At 39.2% G+C, this 18,928-nt stretch overlaps 1 protein-coding gene across 3 annotated transcripts in view; it reads left to right on the top strand.

Moving 5' to 3' along the window:
• The first annotated feature begins 11 nt into the window (after positions 1-11).
• The window catches only part of PRKDC (protein kinase, DNA-activated, catalytic subunit), a 216,309-nt gene continuing 197,392 nt past the window's right edge, over positions 12-18,928 (top strand). For 2 of the 3 annotated variants that reach the window (XM_019428882.2, XM_019428881.2), the window contains exons 1-11: positions 12-187; positions 1,650-1,726; positions 1,819-1,911; positions 4,020-4,094; positions 5,077-5,185; positions 5,746-5,858; positions 5,948-6,047; positions 12,247-12,302; positions 12,384-12,414; positions 12,906-13,063; positions 17,642-17,788. In XM_019428882.2, coding sequence (XP_019284427.2) covers positions 34-187; positions 1,650-1,726; positions 1,819-1,911; positions 4,020-4,094; positions 5,077-5,185; positions 5,746-5,858; positions 5,948-6,047; positions 12,247-12,302; positions 12,384-12,414; positions 12,906-13,063; positions 17,642-17,788 — 1,113 coding nt within the window. In that variant the 5' untranslated portion in view covers positions 12-33. Of the gene's footprint in view, positions 188-1,649; positions 1,727-1,818; positions 1,912-4,017; positions 4,095-5,076; positions 5,186-5,745; positions 5,859-5,947; positions 6,048-12,246; positions 12,303-12,383; positions 12,415-12,905; positions 13,064-17,641; positions 17,789-18,928 lie in introns of those variants that run through there. The other variant, XM_019428883.2, reaches the window with a different exon arrangement.

The raw sequence follows: 18,928 nt of genomic DNA, 5'->3' as shown, positions 1-18,928 counted from the left end.
GGTTGCGCACGCGCAGTGCCGGGTTTGGGCATCATGGCTGACTCCGGGTTAGGTGTGCAGGGCTCCCTACTGCAGCTGCAGAAGTCCTTGTCTGCCGGGGACCGCTGCAGCGCCGCGATGGCCAGTTACCAGCTGATCCGGGGCCTGGGGCAGGAGTGCGTGCTGAGCTCCGGGCCCTCAGTGCTGGGTGGGTACTGTCCCGGCCGAGCCGAGGGGGGCGCAGACGCGCGTGCGCGTTTGGGGTTGCTGGAGCCCGACAGCCTAGCGTTTCTCCCGCCGTGGGTGCATCTAGCGGTATTTTGAAGTCCAGCCTTTTGATTCTGGATTGTCGGAATTTCTGTGGAAATTTTTGTGGAAAAAAAAGTGACTTGTCATGCGGCTTTTTTTTGTGGTTAGGAAATATGTTTTAAAAGTAAAGTTGGTGAAAATGCCTTAAGTTTAGCAATCCTTACTATGCAAAGTGGGCAGAGAGAACCAAAGGAAAGTATTTTCCTTCACCTTAAACGCGCCTAAACCCTCCAGTACCTTTCTCATACCCTCAGGTTTGAAACCTCAGAAGGAAGGTTCCTGCTTTTGAGAAGCATTGCAGAAATGTAACCGAAAAGTCACATCTTTGTGAGCAATCTCAGAGAGAACTTTTTGTTCCTTTGTAGTAAGTGCTTCTTTTCAGCACTTTAAAAATATATCATTGCTTGAAAACTTGCGATGCTATCCAATACCTATCTATTGCCAAGGGTGTATTATCAGCGGGAAAGTAAATTTTAAAAACTAACCTGTAAATGTTTTCTAGTCTCAGCGTTTCTAAGTTAGAATTCCTTTTTCCTTCCTTTAGTTAACTTGTTGATAAAGCCGTTCCAAGTTTATTCTGAATATTTAGTGTGTGTTCTTTCACGTGAGACTATAGGGGAGTGTATTAGTTTTCTCTTGTTGCGGTAACAGATACTACAAGCTTAGTGGTTTAGGTTTGTTAATCTTACAGTTCTGTAGTTGGAAGCCTAACATGGGTTCACCAAATTAAAACCCAGGCATCAGGCAGGGTCATGTGGAATTCATTTCCTTTTTCATTCAGGTTGGCACAATTCTGTTCTTGCAATTGCAGGGCTAAGGTCCCTTTTTCCTTCCTGATGTTCCCTGCTTGTAGAAACCACCCACATTTCTTGGATCATGGCTTCCATCTTCAAAGCCAGCAACCATGGGTCCAGGAACCCCTGTGCTTGAAATCTCTCTTCTCTCCTGCCCCCCTCTTTCCAACACTCTTCTTTCTCTCTCCTCCACTGTTAAGAGCCCATGTGATAATATTGGGCCCACGGATAATCCGGGATAATTTCCCCTCTTTAAAGTCAGCGATGAGCAACTTTAATTCCATTTGCAACCTTAATTTCCTTTGGCCATGTAAAGTTAGCATATTCACAGGTGTGACATTGGGATTAGGGCTCAAGTATCTTTGGAGCCATTATTCTGCCTGCGTCATCTCAATGGAATATCATCTAGAATTTCCTGTTTTCTTTGTTTAAATACAGCATCCTTAAGTTAGTGTTTAATTGTTTATAAGGCTGAATTGAGAAATATGCATCCCATTTAGGGTGGGTTTATGGAGTGCTTTTTGGCAACTCTCTTACCTTACTTGTTTTGTTTTTTTTTTTGTCCAGCATTACAGACTTCCTTAGTTTTTTCCAAAGATTTCGGTTTGCTTGTATTTGTTCGGAAATCACTTAGCATTGATGAAGTAAGTTGAAGATTTTTATTTTCCTTTTCGTGTGTATTCCTAAATGTTGAAGTGACTCTTCTTCTTACCCATATTTATTATATTTTTTACAGTTTCGTGATTGTAGAGAAGAAGTCCTAAAATTTTTATGTGTTTTCTTAGAAAAAATTGGCCAGAAGATCACACCTTATTCTCTTGATATTAAGGTAAGGAGAAAAAACATATGTCAATATTGATTGTAATTTATGGTGTAAGTTAAACTTGCATTTGTATTTTATTCTTGCCTTTCTCATCGAGGAGTTTACTTAGTGTGCATGATTGTGTTAGAAATGAAGCGGGTTATTCTTTTTAGATTTAATCAAAAACAACTTTGATTTGTGGCATATAAGGTAAATAATGTCTTTTATAAAAAGTCATACATAATAAATTTGGTTTTTTGAATTGTGGGTAGATTTCAAAACACTTTAAAAAACAATTTTAAAGAATTTTCCCTCTGGGTAAGATTCATATTTCATGTAGTTCGTGTGTTCCCTTTGGCCATAGTCTGAAAAGTTTGCCTTTAGCCTCCAATTTTCTTCCAACCTGCCTTCCTCAGGTTTCCTAGTGATTTACTATGGAGCTAGTAATCATAAATTAAGTTGTTAATTTTCTTTCTCAGACTTGTTTGCACTTTCAACAAGTGCCAAGGTAAGTTGTTTTTAGTTGGTCCTGAATTGCCTTTAGTTCTTGGATATTCTAAGATTTGAAGTATTCAATCTGGGGGTAATGTATAAGAAGTTATTTTATTAATTATAGTTGAGTCTAATATATAAAGTAATAATCATCAGTCTTTTTTTTTTTTAATAGGTTTTAATTTTATTCTCTTTTGATTTCTAGTCTTGCTGGTTTAGAATCCTAACACAGTTGACCCATGAACCTGGGGGCTTCCGGGCATTGACCCCTCCCCCATCCTCCTGCATGCAGTTGAAAATCCATGTGTTTGACTTTTGACTCCCCCAAAACTTAACTACTGCTAGCTAACGTACTGTTGACTGGAAGCTTTACTGATAAACATAAATAGTTGATTAACACAAATTTTGTATGTTATATTCTTATAATTGAGTAATAAAGAGAAAAAAATATTACTGAAAAAATTATAAGAGAAAATACATTTACAGTACTATATCAAAGAAAATCTGGGTATAAATGGACCTACACACTACACAGTTCAAGCCTGTGTTGTTTATTTTTTTTTTTAATTTTTTTTTTTTTTACGTTTATTTATTTTTGACACAGAGAGAGACAGAGCATGAATGGGGGAGGGTCAGAGAGAGAGGGAGACACAGAATCTGAAACAGGCTGCAGGCTCTGAGCACAGAGCCCGATGTGGGGCTGGAACTCACGGACTGCGAGATCATGACCTGAGCCGAAGTCGGATGCCCAACCAACTGAGGCGCCCCAAGCCTGTGTTGTTTAAGAGTTACTGTGTTTTAAAAAAATTACCTCAGTATAGGAATAACCAACATTTGTAGTGTGCTTCATAGTTTACAAAGTTCTTTAATGTACGGTTTGTCTTACTTAATTTGGCCAAAACTCTATGAGGTAGGTATTTTTAATCACTCTAGCTTACAAATGAGACTTAGAAGTTGAGAAACTCACCCAAAACTTGGAGCCAGGTCCAAGAGTCCAGAGTGCCTGCTGGTTTTGTGAGACTGAGCGGTCATCCTATGGAGTCCCAACCATTCTTCTCTGGATTGCTTTAGTTACCTTTTTAAATTTTTCATGCTTGCTTGCTTGACATACGACAAGTACAATGGGAGGTGTGGAAGAAAGTGTAACTTTTTTTTTGTTTTTGATCTTGCTGAGGTGTTCATTTACTTTGTGTTTTTGTGATTGTTGACATCATTACGATTACATACTGCATAAATACCTTCAGTAATTAAAAAAAATTTTTTTTAATGTTCTATTTATTTTTGAGACAGAGAGAGACAGAGCATGAGCAGGGGAGGGGCAGAGAGAGAGGGAGACACAGAATCTGAAGCAGGCTCCAGGCTCTGAGCCATCAGCACAGAACCCGACACGGGGCTCAAACTCACAGACTGTGAGATCATGACCTGAGCTGAAGTTGGACGCTTAACGGACTGAGCCACCCAGGCGCCCTCTTCAGTAATTTTTAGTTTATATGTTTATATACTCTAATATATTTTAAATAATTGCTAAATTTTAGTATGTCATATTGGTATTGCTCCTCTCAGAAGTGTAGTTTTAGCTCTTGTGAGGTTTTCTAAGAAATAGAATCTTATTGATGACTTTGGTATGTCTCTTTAAAACCTAGAATACTTGTACCAGTGTTTACACAAAAGATAAAGCTGCTAAATGTAGAATCCCAGCCCTGGATCTTCTCATTAAGGTAATTTTATTATTTCTAGGTATGTGTGTTTTGTATTATACATATAACTTAAAAAGCAGAAAATTGGAGTTTTAAATTGTGTTTGGGTGAGAGATGTTGGAGGCTAGGCTTTGGTCACATTGATGTATGGACAAGATTTTCCAACTATCACCTGGTAATTCCTTGGCCTTTTGCTCTCAGACTCTTCTGGAAAGTAGAGGAAGGACTGGGTTGTGAGGGGAATTAAGAGGACAAGTAAGCAAGGAATTTATTGCTCCTCTGTTAACTCTCATCACCCTGCCTCTTAAAACTTAATGTTACAAAAGTTGCTGGAATTTGCATCATTTGTCGTTCTGAGTTCTTTCCTAAACCTTATCTTGAAAATGGGTTTATACGTTGTATTTAAGTGCTTCTTGGGGCTTACTCTCACCTGTTTCTCTCTCAGATGCATCTCTTGTTTTGCATCTCTATTTTCGAATTTGGGTCTTGTTAGTCCTTCCCTTAAGTGCCTCAGAGAGAATGGTTCTAACCATAGTATTGGTTTCTCGGGAAGGTAAAATAGAGTCTACACCCTCTTCCCCTTTGTAATCCTTGTGTTCTTCTACCACCCACCTCTTCTTTTTTTTTTTTTTTTTAAAGTTTTCTTTATTTTTGAGACAGAGAGAGACAGAGCATGAACGGGGGAGGGGCAGAGAGAGAGGGAGACACAGAATCTGAAGCAGGCTCCAGGCTCTGAGCCATCAGCCCAGAGCCCGACGCGGGGCTCGAACTCACGGACCTCGAGATCGTGACCTGAGCTGAAGTCGGACGCTTAACCGACTGAGCCACCCAGGCGCCCCCACCCACCTCTTCTTAAATAATCAGGCTACATAGGTGTCCTGAGAGGCCAAGGAAGTCCCCTAGAGGCGCGTGACTTTGGAGCTTTGTTGTGTAGAAACAGTGCAGTACAGGAAGCTTTGTCATTATTTTCCTGTTTAGACAATGCTGGTTTGTATCATTTTAGTTACTTCGGACTTTAAGAAGTTCGAGACTCATGGATGAATTTGGAATTGGAGAGTTATTTAGCAAATTCTATGGAGAACTTGCATCGAAAACAAAAATACAGGATACAGGTGAGGTGCATTTAAATGTTATTTTTAAGTATTTTGACAAATTGATGTTAAAAAAATCAATGTAAAAACTAGGATTTCTCAACGAAAGCACTTATATGTTTCACAGGTGAATCCTTTTTGTTGAAAACAAACCGAAATGAAAGCAAACAGAAACATGTGAAGACTTCTGCTTATAAAAAAGTTTAATCTTTACAAAATGATTTCTTCTTTAAGTAGATTCCACGCCCGATATGGGGCTTCAACTCATGACCCTGAGGTTAAGAGTCACACCTCAGTCAGACCCTGAGGTTAAGAGTCATGTATTGACTGAGCCAGCTAGGCACTCCATGAGATAATTTCTTTAAAATAGAAAACTCACAACACGTGTCAAATGTGACTTATAATAGTAGCTTGGCATAAAATTTATCAGGGAAGGTTCTAGTACATAAAACTATTTTTTTATGTCTTATTATAAAATTACTTTTGAACTAAACGTCTTCTCCTTTTGTTATTCATACATTTTTGTTTAATTTATGTAAATGTAATTTTAAGTCTTCATTTATCTAAAATTTATTTTTTAGTTTTAGAAAAAGTATATGAGCTCCTAGGAGTATTAGGGGAAGTTCATCCTAGTGAGATGATAAATAATTCGGAAAACCTGTTCCGGGCTTTTCTGGGTGAACTTAAGACCCAGGTATGACAAACTTTATGCTATTCTGATTCCATAGATTTGATTGTGTTTTTCTCTTTTAATGGTATCTTTTTTTAAAACTCTGCTTCTAGATGACATCAGCACTAAGAGAGCCCAAACTGCCTGTTCTGGCAGGGTGTCTGAAGGGATTGTCTTCACTCATGTGTAACTTTACCAAATCCATGGAGGAAGGTATTGATTGACTTCACTTGATTTTCTTCCTTAGTTCAAAAACTATAATTCTAAGATGGATTGCGTGTTTCGTTTTTGGAACCTTTAAACCAACTGTGGATTCACGTGCAGTTTGGAGAAATAATACAGAGAAGTTCCATTTGTTCCTTACCCACTTTCTACTTTTATAACTAGTGATGACCTCTTTTATAACTAGTACAAATAAACACAACCAGGATACTGACATTGATAAATCTCCCAACCTTATTCACATTTCACTAGTTTTAGGTGCACACCTTTGCATGTGTGTATTTCATTCTAGGCAGTTTTATCACGTATACATTTGTGTATGCACCACCACAGGCAAGGTACTGAACAGGCTCACCATAAGGAGCCTTTCTGCTACCTTTTCATAGCCATAGCTACCTCTCTTCCCCACCTCCACCCCAAAACCACTACTTTTTGACTAATGCTGCCGGAAAATGGGTATGCCAATATCTGTTGGAGTCCCTGCTTTCATTTTTTTTGGAATTTCTGGATCATATTGTAATTCTATGTTTAATTTTTTTGTCATACGTTTTTCCACAGCAGCTGCAACTGCTTTGTATTCCCACCAGCAATGCATAAGGGTTCCAGTTACTCCTTATCTTTGCCAGTACTTGATATTTTCTGTTTTTGATAATAGCCTTCAAAATGTGAAGCGGTAGCATTGTGGTTTTCATTTGCATTTCCCTTATGACTGGTAATGTTGAATGGCTTCTCATGTGCTTCTTGGCTATTTATATATTTTCTTTGAAGAGATGTGCGTTTAAGTTCTCTGCCCGTTTTTTAGTTGGGTCATTTGACTTTTTGTTGTTGAATTGTTGAAGTTCTTTATGTATATGTATCAATTCCTTACCAAATACATGATTTGCAAGTATTTTCTCCCATTTTATGGGTTGCCCTGTGTCCTTTGATGTGTAAAAGTTTTTTATTTTGATGAAGTCCAGTTTATCTGTTTTTAATTTTGTTGCTTGTGCTTTTATCATGTCCATGAAATTGCCATATTTACTGTTGAATTGTTTTTGTGCCTTCATAAAAAGTCCTTGGGCACATATGTGCGAGTCTGTTCCATTGGTCTATGTATGTATCCTTCTGCCAAAACCACGCTGTCGTTCATTCATTCATTCATTCAGAGTCTGGCATAGGGGTGAGGGGCAGCAAGACAGGAGAGAGAGAAAATCCCAAGCAGGCTCTGTGCTGTCAGTGCAGAGTCTGACGTGGGGCTGCATCTCACAAACCGTAAGATCAAGACCTGGGCCGAAAATTTGGACTCTCACCCAACTGAGCCACCAAGGTGCCCCCACGCTGTCTTTTTGACTGTAACTCTATAGTAAGCCTTAATGTAAAGTCTTCCCGTTTTATTCTTCTTTTTCAAAATCATTTTAGTATTTTAAGTGCTGTGCTTTTCCATGTAAATTCTGGAATAAGTGTGTGGATTGGATTTGCTTGGATTTTGATGGTCATTGCATTCAATCTGTATATTAATCTGGAGAGAATTGACATCTTTGCTATGTTGAATTTTCCAATCCATGAACATAATTTCTCTCTCCATTTATTTAGGTCTTTGATTTCTTCCATCAGCATTTTGTAATTCTTGGGATGCAGATACTTCCTTATCAATTTTAAAGTCTGTTTAATATATTTTTCTTTATAGCTATCGATAACGTTTCCTTGTAGTATCAACATGAAAGGTTTGGAGGGTAATCTATCTTGGATAGCATTATATGCACTACGAAATTCATTTCTTTTTAAAAAGCAAATGAAACTTTTAACGCTAAGAACAATTACCAAATTCTTCTATCTCCTGTGAGTTGCTTTTATTAGGTTGGAACATGAAATTCTGGTTGTCTCCAATATTTTTATATTTCAGTATCTAATGAGTTTTGATCTACAAAAACAGCAATTTCATGTTTTAATGTAATATTTTTACTCACCCCTTTCTTGCTTGGGATGTTGTGGTAGCTCTATGATATTTCTCTTCCTTTATTTTCTCGCTTTTCTGTCCCATATTTTGTTGCCAGCTTCCCATTCATCAGGTTCTTGCTCACAAGTCACCCATTTGAAGCCCTTATGATGCCCCTGAGATGAGTCACTTCCTCTGGCTTCTATATTCTCTATAGAATATTCCTCTATGTTTTTCTATATTTTCCTATTATAGCACTTCCTGTGAGGTATTTTTTAATTTTTTTTTTAACGTTTATTCATCTTTGAGAGATGGAGAGAGACAGGCATGAGTGGGGCCGGGGAAGAGAGAGAGGGGGACACAGAATCTGAAGCAGGTGCCAGGCTCTGAGCTGTCAGCACAGAGCCTGATGTGGGGCTCGAACCCACGGACTGCAAGATCATGCCCTAAGCCACCCAGGTGCCCCTTATGAGGTATTTTCAACTTATCAGGTTATATGTTTGTTTTTGCCACTTGATACTGGCAGGAAATGTTGCTGAATTGTCTTTGTACTTGATTGGTATATTGATTGATATTCAGTGAACACATGCAGGTTAAGAAAAATAACAGTGCTTATTGCTCATTTACCACATGCTAGAATAGTTGCAAGGAAAATTCTGGTAATAACTCTCTAAGATAGAGAGTCATATTCTGTTTTCTAAATTAGGAAGCTAGAACTAAGACAGGTTACTCGCCCAGAGTAACACAACTGATGCAATAACAGAGTAATGGCTCCCAAAGATGTCCTCATTCTGAACCCCTGAAGCCTCTAGAAAGGAGGCTGACACCGTGATTTTACCTCAGTGAGACCCGTTTCAGATTTCTCATCTACAGAACTGTACAGTAACCAATTTGTATTTTTAAAGCCACTCTGTGATAGTTTGTTGCAGCAGCAATAGAGTATATAACCAATAAGTGGCAACACTGTGATTTAAGCCTTGGTCTGAGGCTGTAATTTATAGTTTTTCTGTCATGCCATGATCATGTGACTTCAAGCACTAAATGCTAATACTAATGTTTTCATTCATGCAGTATGTGTTTCCTGGGTGCCTTCTATCTAAAGAGTAATGAATTAGATGTGTTGGATGTAGTGATCAGAATTACCAGGTTCCTTCCATCATTAGCTCAGTCAAGTAGAGGAAACAGACCTTAAACAGCTGAAAAAGCTATTACAGATTTCAGGGTTTAATCATGCAAACAGGTTGGGTACAGTGAGTAGGAATATCAGAGTGTGGAGAGGGTGGAAGATGTACCCAGCTTGCTGGTTCTTTCTGAGGAGACAACCAGAAGCTAAGGCCTAAGGCCAAGCTAAACTGTGGCAAGGAGCCAGCTGGGAAAGAGCTCGAAAGGGCATTCCAGGCAGAGGGACCAGCAGGTAACCAGGCCTCCAGTCTGGCCAGCGCACAGTGGTCAGAGGGGTTCAAGAGAGTTGGCGTGTCTGTAGCTCAGTGGCACACAAAGAGTGCCTGGGGGAAAGATGGCACAGGACGTAAGGTCAGTGGCTGAGGCCTCCTGAGCTGGAATTTCATTCCAGATGGAATGGGAAGCCATGTTTTTTCTCTAGTGAATAGGTATGAGCTAGTTGGTGTTTTAGAAAGGTCTGCTTGACTGCTGCCATTGTATGTGAGATTTGTTTTAGTGTAGGATTAACAGACTTTGCTCTCGAGTGTAGCTGTGAGCATTGAAGTTGCTGCAGTGGTGACTAAGCTGGGCGGGATGGGAGAGGGTGGGTTTCAGGCAAAAATCTGGCTTGTTTGGGACATGTGTGACATGGCACATCTCAGATGTTAAGTGTGCAGTTGTAAATGTAAGGCTGAATCTTGTAGGAGAAATTAGACACCGATATATAAATTTGGAAGTCTTCAGCTTAGAGGTAATATGTGAGGCTGTGAGTGTGGGCCAGATCACCTAGGGAGTGGTTGCAGGTCACAGATGTAAGGTGCTTTGCCCTGGGAGGAGTCTGAATGCTAAGAGCTGCAGAGTGGACCCAGCTCAACAAGGGCAGCTTCAGTTGAGTGTCAGGACAGGCCAGACAGAGCAGTGTGAGGGTTAATAGGGTACAGACAAGGTTGGAATGGAAGGGAGGAAGTGGAGGCTATCTGCAGAAAACCCTGTAGTGAAATCTTAACAACAGAGACCAAAGAAATGTGGTACAGCTGATGGGAGACATGGTGGTAAGAGAGGGTTTTTAGAAATAGATGCCAGAGTTTATACACTTCCATTCTAGCAGAAAAGGGAGAAACAACACGTGTTCATCAGCACATGAATGGATAAACAAATGTGGCATATGCACACAACAGAATATTAGTCAGCCTTTAAAAAAAGGAAATTGGGGCTCCTGGGTGGCTCAGTTGGCTGAGTGTCCGACTTCGGCTCAGGTCATGATCTCATGGTTTGTGGGTTTGAGCCCCGCGTCGGGCTCTGTGCTGACAGCTCAGAGCCTGGAGCCTGCTTCGGATTCTGTGCCTCCCTCTCTTTCTGCCTCTCCCCCACTCGCACTCTGTCTTTCAAAAATAATTAAATGTATAAAAAAATTAAAAAAAAAAAAAAAGGAAATACTATCCCATACTACAGCATGTGAACTTGACATTACATCAGGGGAGGTAAGCCAGTCACAAAGGTATAAATACCCTATGAGGTAGCAGGGACAGGGACGTTCATAAAGTAGAATTGAGGTTACCAGGGGCTGGGGGGCAGGGGAGTCAGCCTCTAACAGGTACATCCTTTCTGTAGGGGATGATGAAAACATTTTGGGTGTAGATAATGGTGGTGAGTACACGACAATGTGAATGTATTTAATGCCCCTGAATGGTACACTTACACATAGTTAACATGGTAAGTACTGTTACATATATTTGACTATAACAAAAACATGAATACAAGAGCATGCTTGTAGAGGGAGTGGTCTGCTAGAAAGCAGAGATGGAGGGGCACTTGCGTGGCTCGGTCAGTTGAGTGTCCGACTCTTGATACTGCTCAGGTCATGATCTCAACGGTTTGGGAGTTCAAGCCCCGAGTCGGAAACTGTGCTAACGGCGTGGAGCTTGCTTGGGATTCTGTGTCTCCCTCTCTCTCTGCCCTCCTTCTGTACTCGGTTGCTCCTTCTCAAAATAAATAAATAAACTTAAAAAAAAAAAAAAAGCAGAGGTGGACACAGGAGAGTGGACTGTGGGAGGCAGAGCCTGGAGGTGGTGTCCATTCCCGCTCCTTAGAGTTTAGGCCCTTCCATCCCTGGGCCTCACTGTGTTCACCTGAGTCTATACATTCTACACCAGCTGTGCGCTGACAAGTGCCTGGTATCTCGAATCTGCACACCTCTGTTTACACGGTTACTTTCTATTAGAATGACTTTTTTACCATGAGTTTCCATTCTTTTAGGCCCAGCTCAAGTGCTGCCTTGTCTGTAAACCCTGTCTTGAATCCTCACACCCAGAAGAAATCTCTCCGTGTACTGAATTCCAAAGGAACTTTTTAAATACCTCTTTTCTGGCATTATCCTAAGGATATGATGTTTCTGTCGTCTTAAACCCTCTCTGACCCCTCCTCCGTCTATTTTCTGTCACAGTTGGGCTCTGTTTTCGAATGTATCAGTCCTGTCCATCAAAGCAAACACTTTTTGAGCGTCTCTGGTTTGCAAGTCACTGTTACAAAGGCAGAGAACTTAGTGATGAGAAAAGCATGGTATCTGGACAGCTGCGGTGAATACCGGTGGGAGACAGTTAAATAATTGTGACGTCCATCAGGCCAGGATAAGAGCTTTGGGTTATACTTGGGCACCTGTTTTGTCGTCTCTTTTAGGAGATAAGTTTGCTAAGGTCAAAGATCATATTTATTCATATTTGTAATGTATACAACGTGCTGAATGAATGCCTGGGAGTACTGGGACGATGATCATGTGTGTGGCCTTATGTAATCCTGCATACAACTCTCAAAGAAGCTATACAGTGTCCCTTTTTATAGATAAGAAAACTGAGGCTCTGAGAGATTACCTAACAGAGCTTGTAAGTGATGAGTTGGAATTGAAACCCGTGTCGTGAGTCCACATTTTCTTCATACTTGACTGCAGTAGTAACTGTCGCAGCCGTAGCTTACAGCTCACCAGCTGCAATGAATGATAGCAGACGCGATTCCTTAATTCAGGCTGTCTGAAACAAAACTGTTGGTTGTAAAGTGTTTGCAGGTTTGTCAGATGATGCTGTTGGGATTTGTAACGGGCTTCTTTCTGTTTTTACCCAGACCCCCAGACTTCAAGGGAGATTTTTGATTTTACATTAAAGGCAATCCGTCCTCAGGTAGGATTAATATTACTCCAATTCTTCCATAACTGAGACTTGTGATTGTTAAACATTGATGGTAATTTTTTTTTTTAATAGATTGATCTGAAGAGATATGCTGTACCCTTAGGTAAGATTGTGTAATTAATAACGTGGAATATTAGAGATTATTAAGTTAATGTCTTGAGTAAACTTTTGCTTAAACTGTGCGTGAAAGTAAGTATGTGATGTTTCACATGCAGTTACTTACAGGGAGGCTTTTGGTGACTTTGTTTTAAGCACACAAACTCCAGTTAGAAGGTCACACTTAGATTACATGATTTAAAAAAAAATTGCTTTAGAACACCTTTCAGAGGATCCAGATTGTTTGGTTCTGACTTTATCTAAATAAACCCTGATCCTACTTCTGAACTTTATTTGGGGGCGGGCGGGGGGTCACTGGCCTGTTGATTCAAATGGACGTTGGCGGCATTAGAACTCTGATTAGGATCTGTAGGTTATTATAAAGATAGTGGATCTTCATGAACAGTTTTAGTTTTGACATATACCTGAAGCTTTCTTAGTTTTTTTGTTCTGCCTTTGTTGTTCCTTTTTTAAATATAATGGTTTTTGCAATTGCAGCTGGCTTATGCTTGTTTACCCTGCATGCATCTCAGTTTAGCACCTGCCTCCTGGACAACTACATTTCTGTATTTGAAGTGTTGTCAAAATGGTGTAGCCATACGAATGGTGAAATAAAAAAAGCTGCACATTCAGCTCTGGAATCTTTTCTGAAACAGGTATTAATTCAACTTTTGTTTAAAAATATTTTCTTCCGTGCAAAAAATTAAATTCCAACCTTGTGCATGCACATTTGAAAAATGAATACAGGTTATTTTTTAGCTCTTGTAGTATTTAAATAAAAAAGCCTGGTTATTAATCAGCTGCATGGGTGGCAGCAGGACTGAGAGATAGGAAGATACCAGATCTGATCACAGCCTCAGAGCGAAGACTGGGAGGTCTAATGGACATAAAAGTGGCAAAGAGGAGGTAGAAGGAAGAAGGACTGGAAGGTCACGGATCCTCTGAGTCAGGTTGGGGTGAGAAAACATATTTCCTTAGAGGTGAGGGCCAGCTGTCAACGTTAAGATGTTTGTGTTTGTTTCACATTACTTCAAGAACAAGGAGAGTCCATTTGCCCTTATGTATTTTCTGTCTAGATAGGATGTGATTGTAGAATTGAGCCTGCAAATTTGGAAACATGTTGGCTAGGGAGAATGTGCTATGGCTCTCAGCATCCAGAGGTGTCTAGAAATACCTGCTGTTCAGGCCAGGTGTTACAGATTTAGACTGCTTGGGTGGGTTGTGATGGAAAACTCTGAAGATTCACCAAAAGTTTTGTTTGGAGCAATGTTGTAAATGGTAGTTAAATTTGCAAGCTAGTCCATGAAGACCTACCTGAAATGTGGCACAGACAGTATCCTGTTGTAGGGATATAACAGTCTGTTTACAGACACTCTGGTTGTTTCCATTTTGGGGTCCTTTTAAATAAAACAGTTAAGAACATTTGTGACCAAAAAAAGTGTTTTTGTGGACATACGCTTTCACTTCTCTTGAGTGAAAACCTAGAAGCAAGATTGCTGGGTCTTGTGGGAGGTATATATGAAACAGTAAGAAACTGCTAAACTCTGTTCAAACTGGTTGCGCCATTTTATATTCCCAGCAGCAATGCGTGGGAGTTCCTGTCAGCCCATATCCTAATCAACACAGGGTTTTGGTGGTCTTTTCAATTTTAGCACTTCTCATGGGTGTATGATATTGCCTTACTGTGGTTACAAATTTGAGTTTCTGTGGTGACTGTTGATAATGATCTTTTTTTTCCTGTAGTTACTAGCCATTCTTTTTTTTTTAATTTTTAAATTTTTTTAATACACATCCAAGTTAGTTAGCATATAGTGCAACAATGATTTCAGGAGTAGATTCCTTAAGCCCCTTACCCATTTAGCCCATCTCCCCTCCTACAACCCCTCCAGCTACCCTCTGTTTGTTCTCTATATTTAAGGGTCTTTTATGTTTTGTCCCCCTCCCTGTTTTTATATTATTTTTGCTTCCTTTCTCTTCTGTTTGTCTGTTTTGTATCTTAAATTCCTCATATGAGTGAAGTCATTATGATATTTATCTTTCACTAATTTCACTTAGCATAATACCCTCTAGTTCCATCCACGTAGTTGCAAATGGCAAGATTTCATTCTTTTTGATTGCCGGAAGAATGCTGGTGTTATTTTGATAGGGATTGCAGCCATTCTTATATCTTATGAGATACTCAGATTATTTCGCTCATTTTAAAATTAGATTGTATGTCTTTTTATAAATGACTTGTAAGAGTTCTCTACATCATTTGGTACAAGTCCTTTTCTAAAAGTATTGCAAATAATTTCTGTGGCTTGGCTTTTCATTTTCTTAGCATCTTTGAATGAGCAAATGTTTTAAAGTTTACATCCAGTTTACCAGTTTTCCAATTTTTTTATTAAAAAAATTATTTTTAATGTTTATTCATTTTTTTTTTTAGGGGGAGAGAGAGAGAGAGAGACAGGCAGAGAGACAGAGATAGAGTGTGAGCAGGGGAGGGGTAGAGAGAGAAGGAGAAGTTGTTGAAGCAGGCTCCAGGCTCTGAGCTGTCAGCACAGAGCCTGATGCGGGGTTTGAACTCATGAACTGTTAGATCATGACCTGAGCCAAAGTTGGGTGCTTGACCAACTGAGCCACCCAGGTGCCCCTACATTTTTTAATTTAAACATTACTTCTGAGGGAAAGAAATTTTTCAATAGCTTTATGTAAATTTTTTATGAAAAACATTATAAGATAGTAGCATATAAGTATAAAAAAATGTAGAAGAGTACAAACAACATTTAAAATATCCTGAAATCCTACCGTTTAGAAAAAAATCACGATTTCAGTGGCACTGCTTCTAAACCTTCCCCTCCCTTTCTCTGTCCCTCACTGTCTCCTTCTCTTTCTTCTCCCTTAACCTCCTTTCATTCCCCTTCTTCCCAGGGGGAAGGTATGGGGATAAAAGAAGAGAGATATCTTGACCAAAAGGAATATTCATAATTTCTGTGACCTTAAGGTTTTCTGCTATGTTGTGTGTGTTTCCCTGATAGCACACTGAAATCTACATGATTAACTTATAATGGCAACATAGTTGGTATATATAATTGTATTTAAGTTAGAGTTGTTTATCCTCTACTGTTGGATAATTATTTGCAACTTTTTGCTACTGTATCAGAAAATAATTGGATAATAATGTATAAAAAGGATGTTTGCTGAAAGCATAATAATAAATTAGAAAGTTTTTAAAAAAATTTTATTTAAATTCTAATTAGTTAATATATAGTGTAATGATGGTCTCAGGAGTAGAATTCAGTGATGCATCACTTATGTGTAACACCCAGTACTCATCACAAGTGACCTCCTTAGCCCCTCCCCCATCCACCTCCCTCCATCAACCCTCAGTTTGTTCTCTATGGTTGAGTCTCTTATGGTTTGCTTCCCTGTTTTTTTTTAATCTTTTTTTTTTTCCTTTCCCATATGTTCATAGGTTTTGTTTCTCAAATTGTCCACATGAGTGAAATCATATGCTATTTGTTTTTCTCACTTATTTTGCGTAGCATAAGACACTCTAACTTCATCCACGGTGTTGCAAATGGCAAGATTTCATTCTTTTTGATGACTGAGTAATATTCCACAGTATATATACACCACATCTTCTTTATTCGTCAGTTGGTGGACATTTGGACTTTTTCCGTAGTTCGGCTATTGTTGATAGTGCTGCTGTAACCGTCGGGGTGCATGTACCCCTCTGAATCTGTATTTTTGTATCTTTTGGCCAATACCTGGTAGTGCAATTGCTGGATTGTAGGGTTCTATTTTTAACTTTTTGAAGAGCCTCCATACTGTTTTCCAGAATGGCTGTACCAGTTTTCATTCCCATCCATGGTGTAAGAGGTTTCCCCTTTCTCAACATCCTTGCTAACATCTGTTGTTTCCTGTGTTGTTAATATTAGCCATTCTGACAGGTGTGAGGTGGTATCTCATTGTGGTTTTGATTTGTATTTCCCTGATGATGAGTGATGTGGAGCATCTTTTCGTGTATCTGTTAGCCATCTAGATGTCATTGGAAAAAAGTCTATGTCTTCTACCCATTTTTTACTGGATTGTGTTTTGGATGTTGAATTTGATAAGTTCTTCATAGATTTTGGATACTCGGCCTGTATCAGATATGCCAGTGGTAAATATCTTCTCCCATTCCATCGGCTGCCTTTTAGTTTTGTTGATTCTTTACGGTGCAGAAGCTTTTTATCTTGATGAAGTCTCGATAGTTCATTTTTGCTTTTGTAGAAATAGTGTATAAATGTGAAAACATTAAAATATATTCATAAAGTGAACAAGTATTTGTTTACTTCTTGAAGGAACATGTTCTTTTAAAAAAAAATTTTTTTTAATGTTTATTTTTGGTAGAACGTGAGTGGGGGGATGGGGCAGAGAGAAAGGGAGACACAGAATCGGAAGTAGGCTCCAGGCTCTGAGCTGTCCACATAGAGCCTGATCCAGGGCTTGAACTCCCACACCATGAGATCAGAGGAACATGTTCTTGATGTGCGTGAAGAAGGAAATTCTGAGGCAGTATATGTGATATCCCATTCTTCTAAAATAAATGGTTTTGTGTGGGATTGGGGTGTGTGTTGGTAGTTTGGCAATGGAAGTGTGGATACCTGTTTTCTGCTTCTGATAATTATCTAGATTCTCTCTGTTCTTGTCTTGGACAGTCTTTGTGTTGAAATTAGGAATGCTTTCTTGAATACCTGTGTTAGTTCTTGCATTTAGGTTACTGTCCCTTGGTAGATAGAGATCTACTTGCTTCTCAGAGTACTTTTTCCCCTTGCCTCACCCAATTCAAGCTTCAGTGTATAGCTTATTTTTTTGAAAGGTGAGTTACACATGTGTAACACAGTGTAACACACTGTGAGTTACACATGAGGTCTAACTAGGCCTCCTGCTACATTGGGAGACCTAAATGCAAAACCTTGTTTTTGTGCATATGGCTTTCTACATTTGCCTGATCATCTTCAGTCCCTTTCTGTAGGAAAAATGTATCCTGTATAATAAAGCCTTGTTTAAGAGAGTGTCTTTTCTGTACTTGATGCAGACTAAGCAGATTAGAGCAGTAGTTCTTTGTCAGTAAAAGCAATTGTGTAGAATTACAACAACATATTGATAATATCTAGTTCAACAATCTACCCTTTTTACGTTTGTATAGATTCTTATTCTTTTGTTTTGCTGTTAAATATTCCTAAAAAGTAAATATTATGCCGTTGCAGATTTCTTTTATGGTGGCAAAAGATGCAGAAATGCATAAGAATAAACTGCAGTACTTTATGGAGCAATTCTATGGAATCATCAGGAACACGGATTCAAACAGCAAGGATTTATCCATTGCAATTCGTGGATATGGACTTTTTGCAGGAGTATGGCCCGTTAATTTACTCTGATCTTTTTATTTTCATTTGAGTGTTTAAAGGAATATAATTTATTGTGTTTTTGAACAGCATCTCACACTTGTGACAGTATTGTTACTTGCTTTGTTGTTAACTTGATTTTTCAGTGCCAACTATGTACTAGGATTTTGTGCACATATTACCTCAAATTCTCATAACTCTCCTATAAGCTTTTAGGAGTATCATTCCACTTTACAGATGAGGAAACAGACCCACAGGAATTAGGTAACTTGTCAAAGGACATAGTAATTGACAGAGCTATGATATAAATTGAAGTCATTTTTTCAGTTACGCTATGCTGCCTGTTATTTATGAAGTAAAATTTTAATTGCTGTTACACAGTGTTTTAGAAAGGTTCTTATGACAGGAGTGTATTTAAGAATATTGATGGTAACTATAGTTATTTCCCTCTTAGTGGATCTCTATGACTTCTACTTTATAGAGAAAATGGCTTGCTACTTCTCTTTCTACAGATCTGCCCAATCAGTGTCTACTCTCTTTTTCAGGGAAGGAGAGTCCCTCTTCCCAGCTTTCTACTCTTACTACTCACTCCATTTCTGATAATTTCCTCACTTGCTTCCAAATCATCTTTCCTCCTCTTGCTTTGTTTAAATCTTCATTTCCATTTGTCTCTGTTGGGTCCTTTATATTTAGGGCAGAAGAACCTGTATGTGAAGAGGCTCAGATGTAAATGAAAACAAGGAATTTTTTTTTTTCTTTTTTTTTTTTTTGAGAGAGTTTTGCATGCATGCACATGCGTGAGCAGGGCAGGGGAAGAGGGAGAAAGAGAGAGAATGTTAAGCAGGCTCTATGCCCAGTGCAGAGCCTGACTCAGGGCTCGATCCCACCACTGTGGGATCATGACCTGAGCCAAAATCGAGAGTTAGGTGCTCAATCCCGACTGAGCCACCCAGGCACGCCAAGAACATGGAATTTTCAACTTTATACACTGTGGTCTGACCAACTTCAACTTGTTCACTGTGGTTAGATATGTTCACAGTGTAGCTGGAACGTGATAGTCAAGAATGAAGGGAGAGGGAGTCTACAAAGATGAACTAGTCACATCCTCAGGGAAGCTAGATTAGATCTGAACTCCAAAGAAGCCTTTGA

Source organism: Panthera pardus, unplaced genomic scaffold (genome assembly GCF_024362965.1).
Source record: "Panthera pardus isolate Hobbes unplaced genomic scaffold, ASM2436296v1 HiC_scaffold_7, whole genome shotgun sequence".
In the NCBI taxonomy this organism is placed as follows: Eukaryota; Metazoa; Chordata; class Mammalia; order Carnivora; family Felidae; genus Panthera; species Panthera pardus.
Note: the sequence above shows the minus strand (reverse complement) of the source record. Positions and strands in the feature narration are given on the sequence as shown.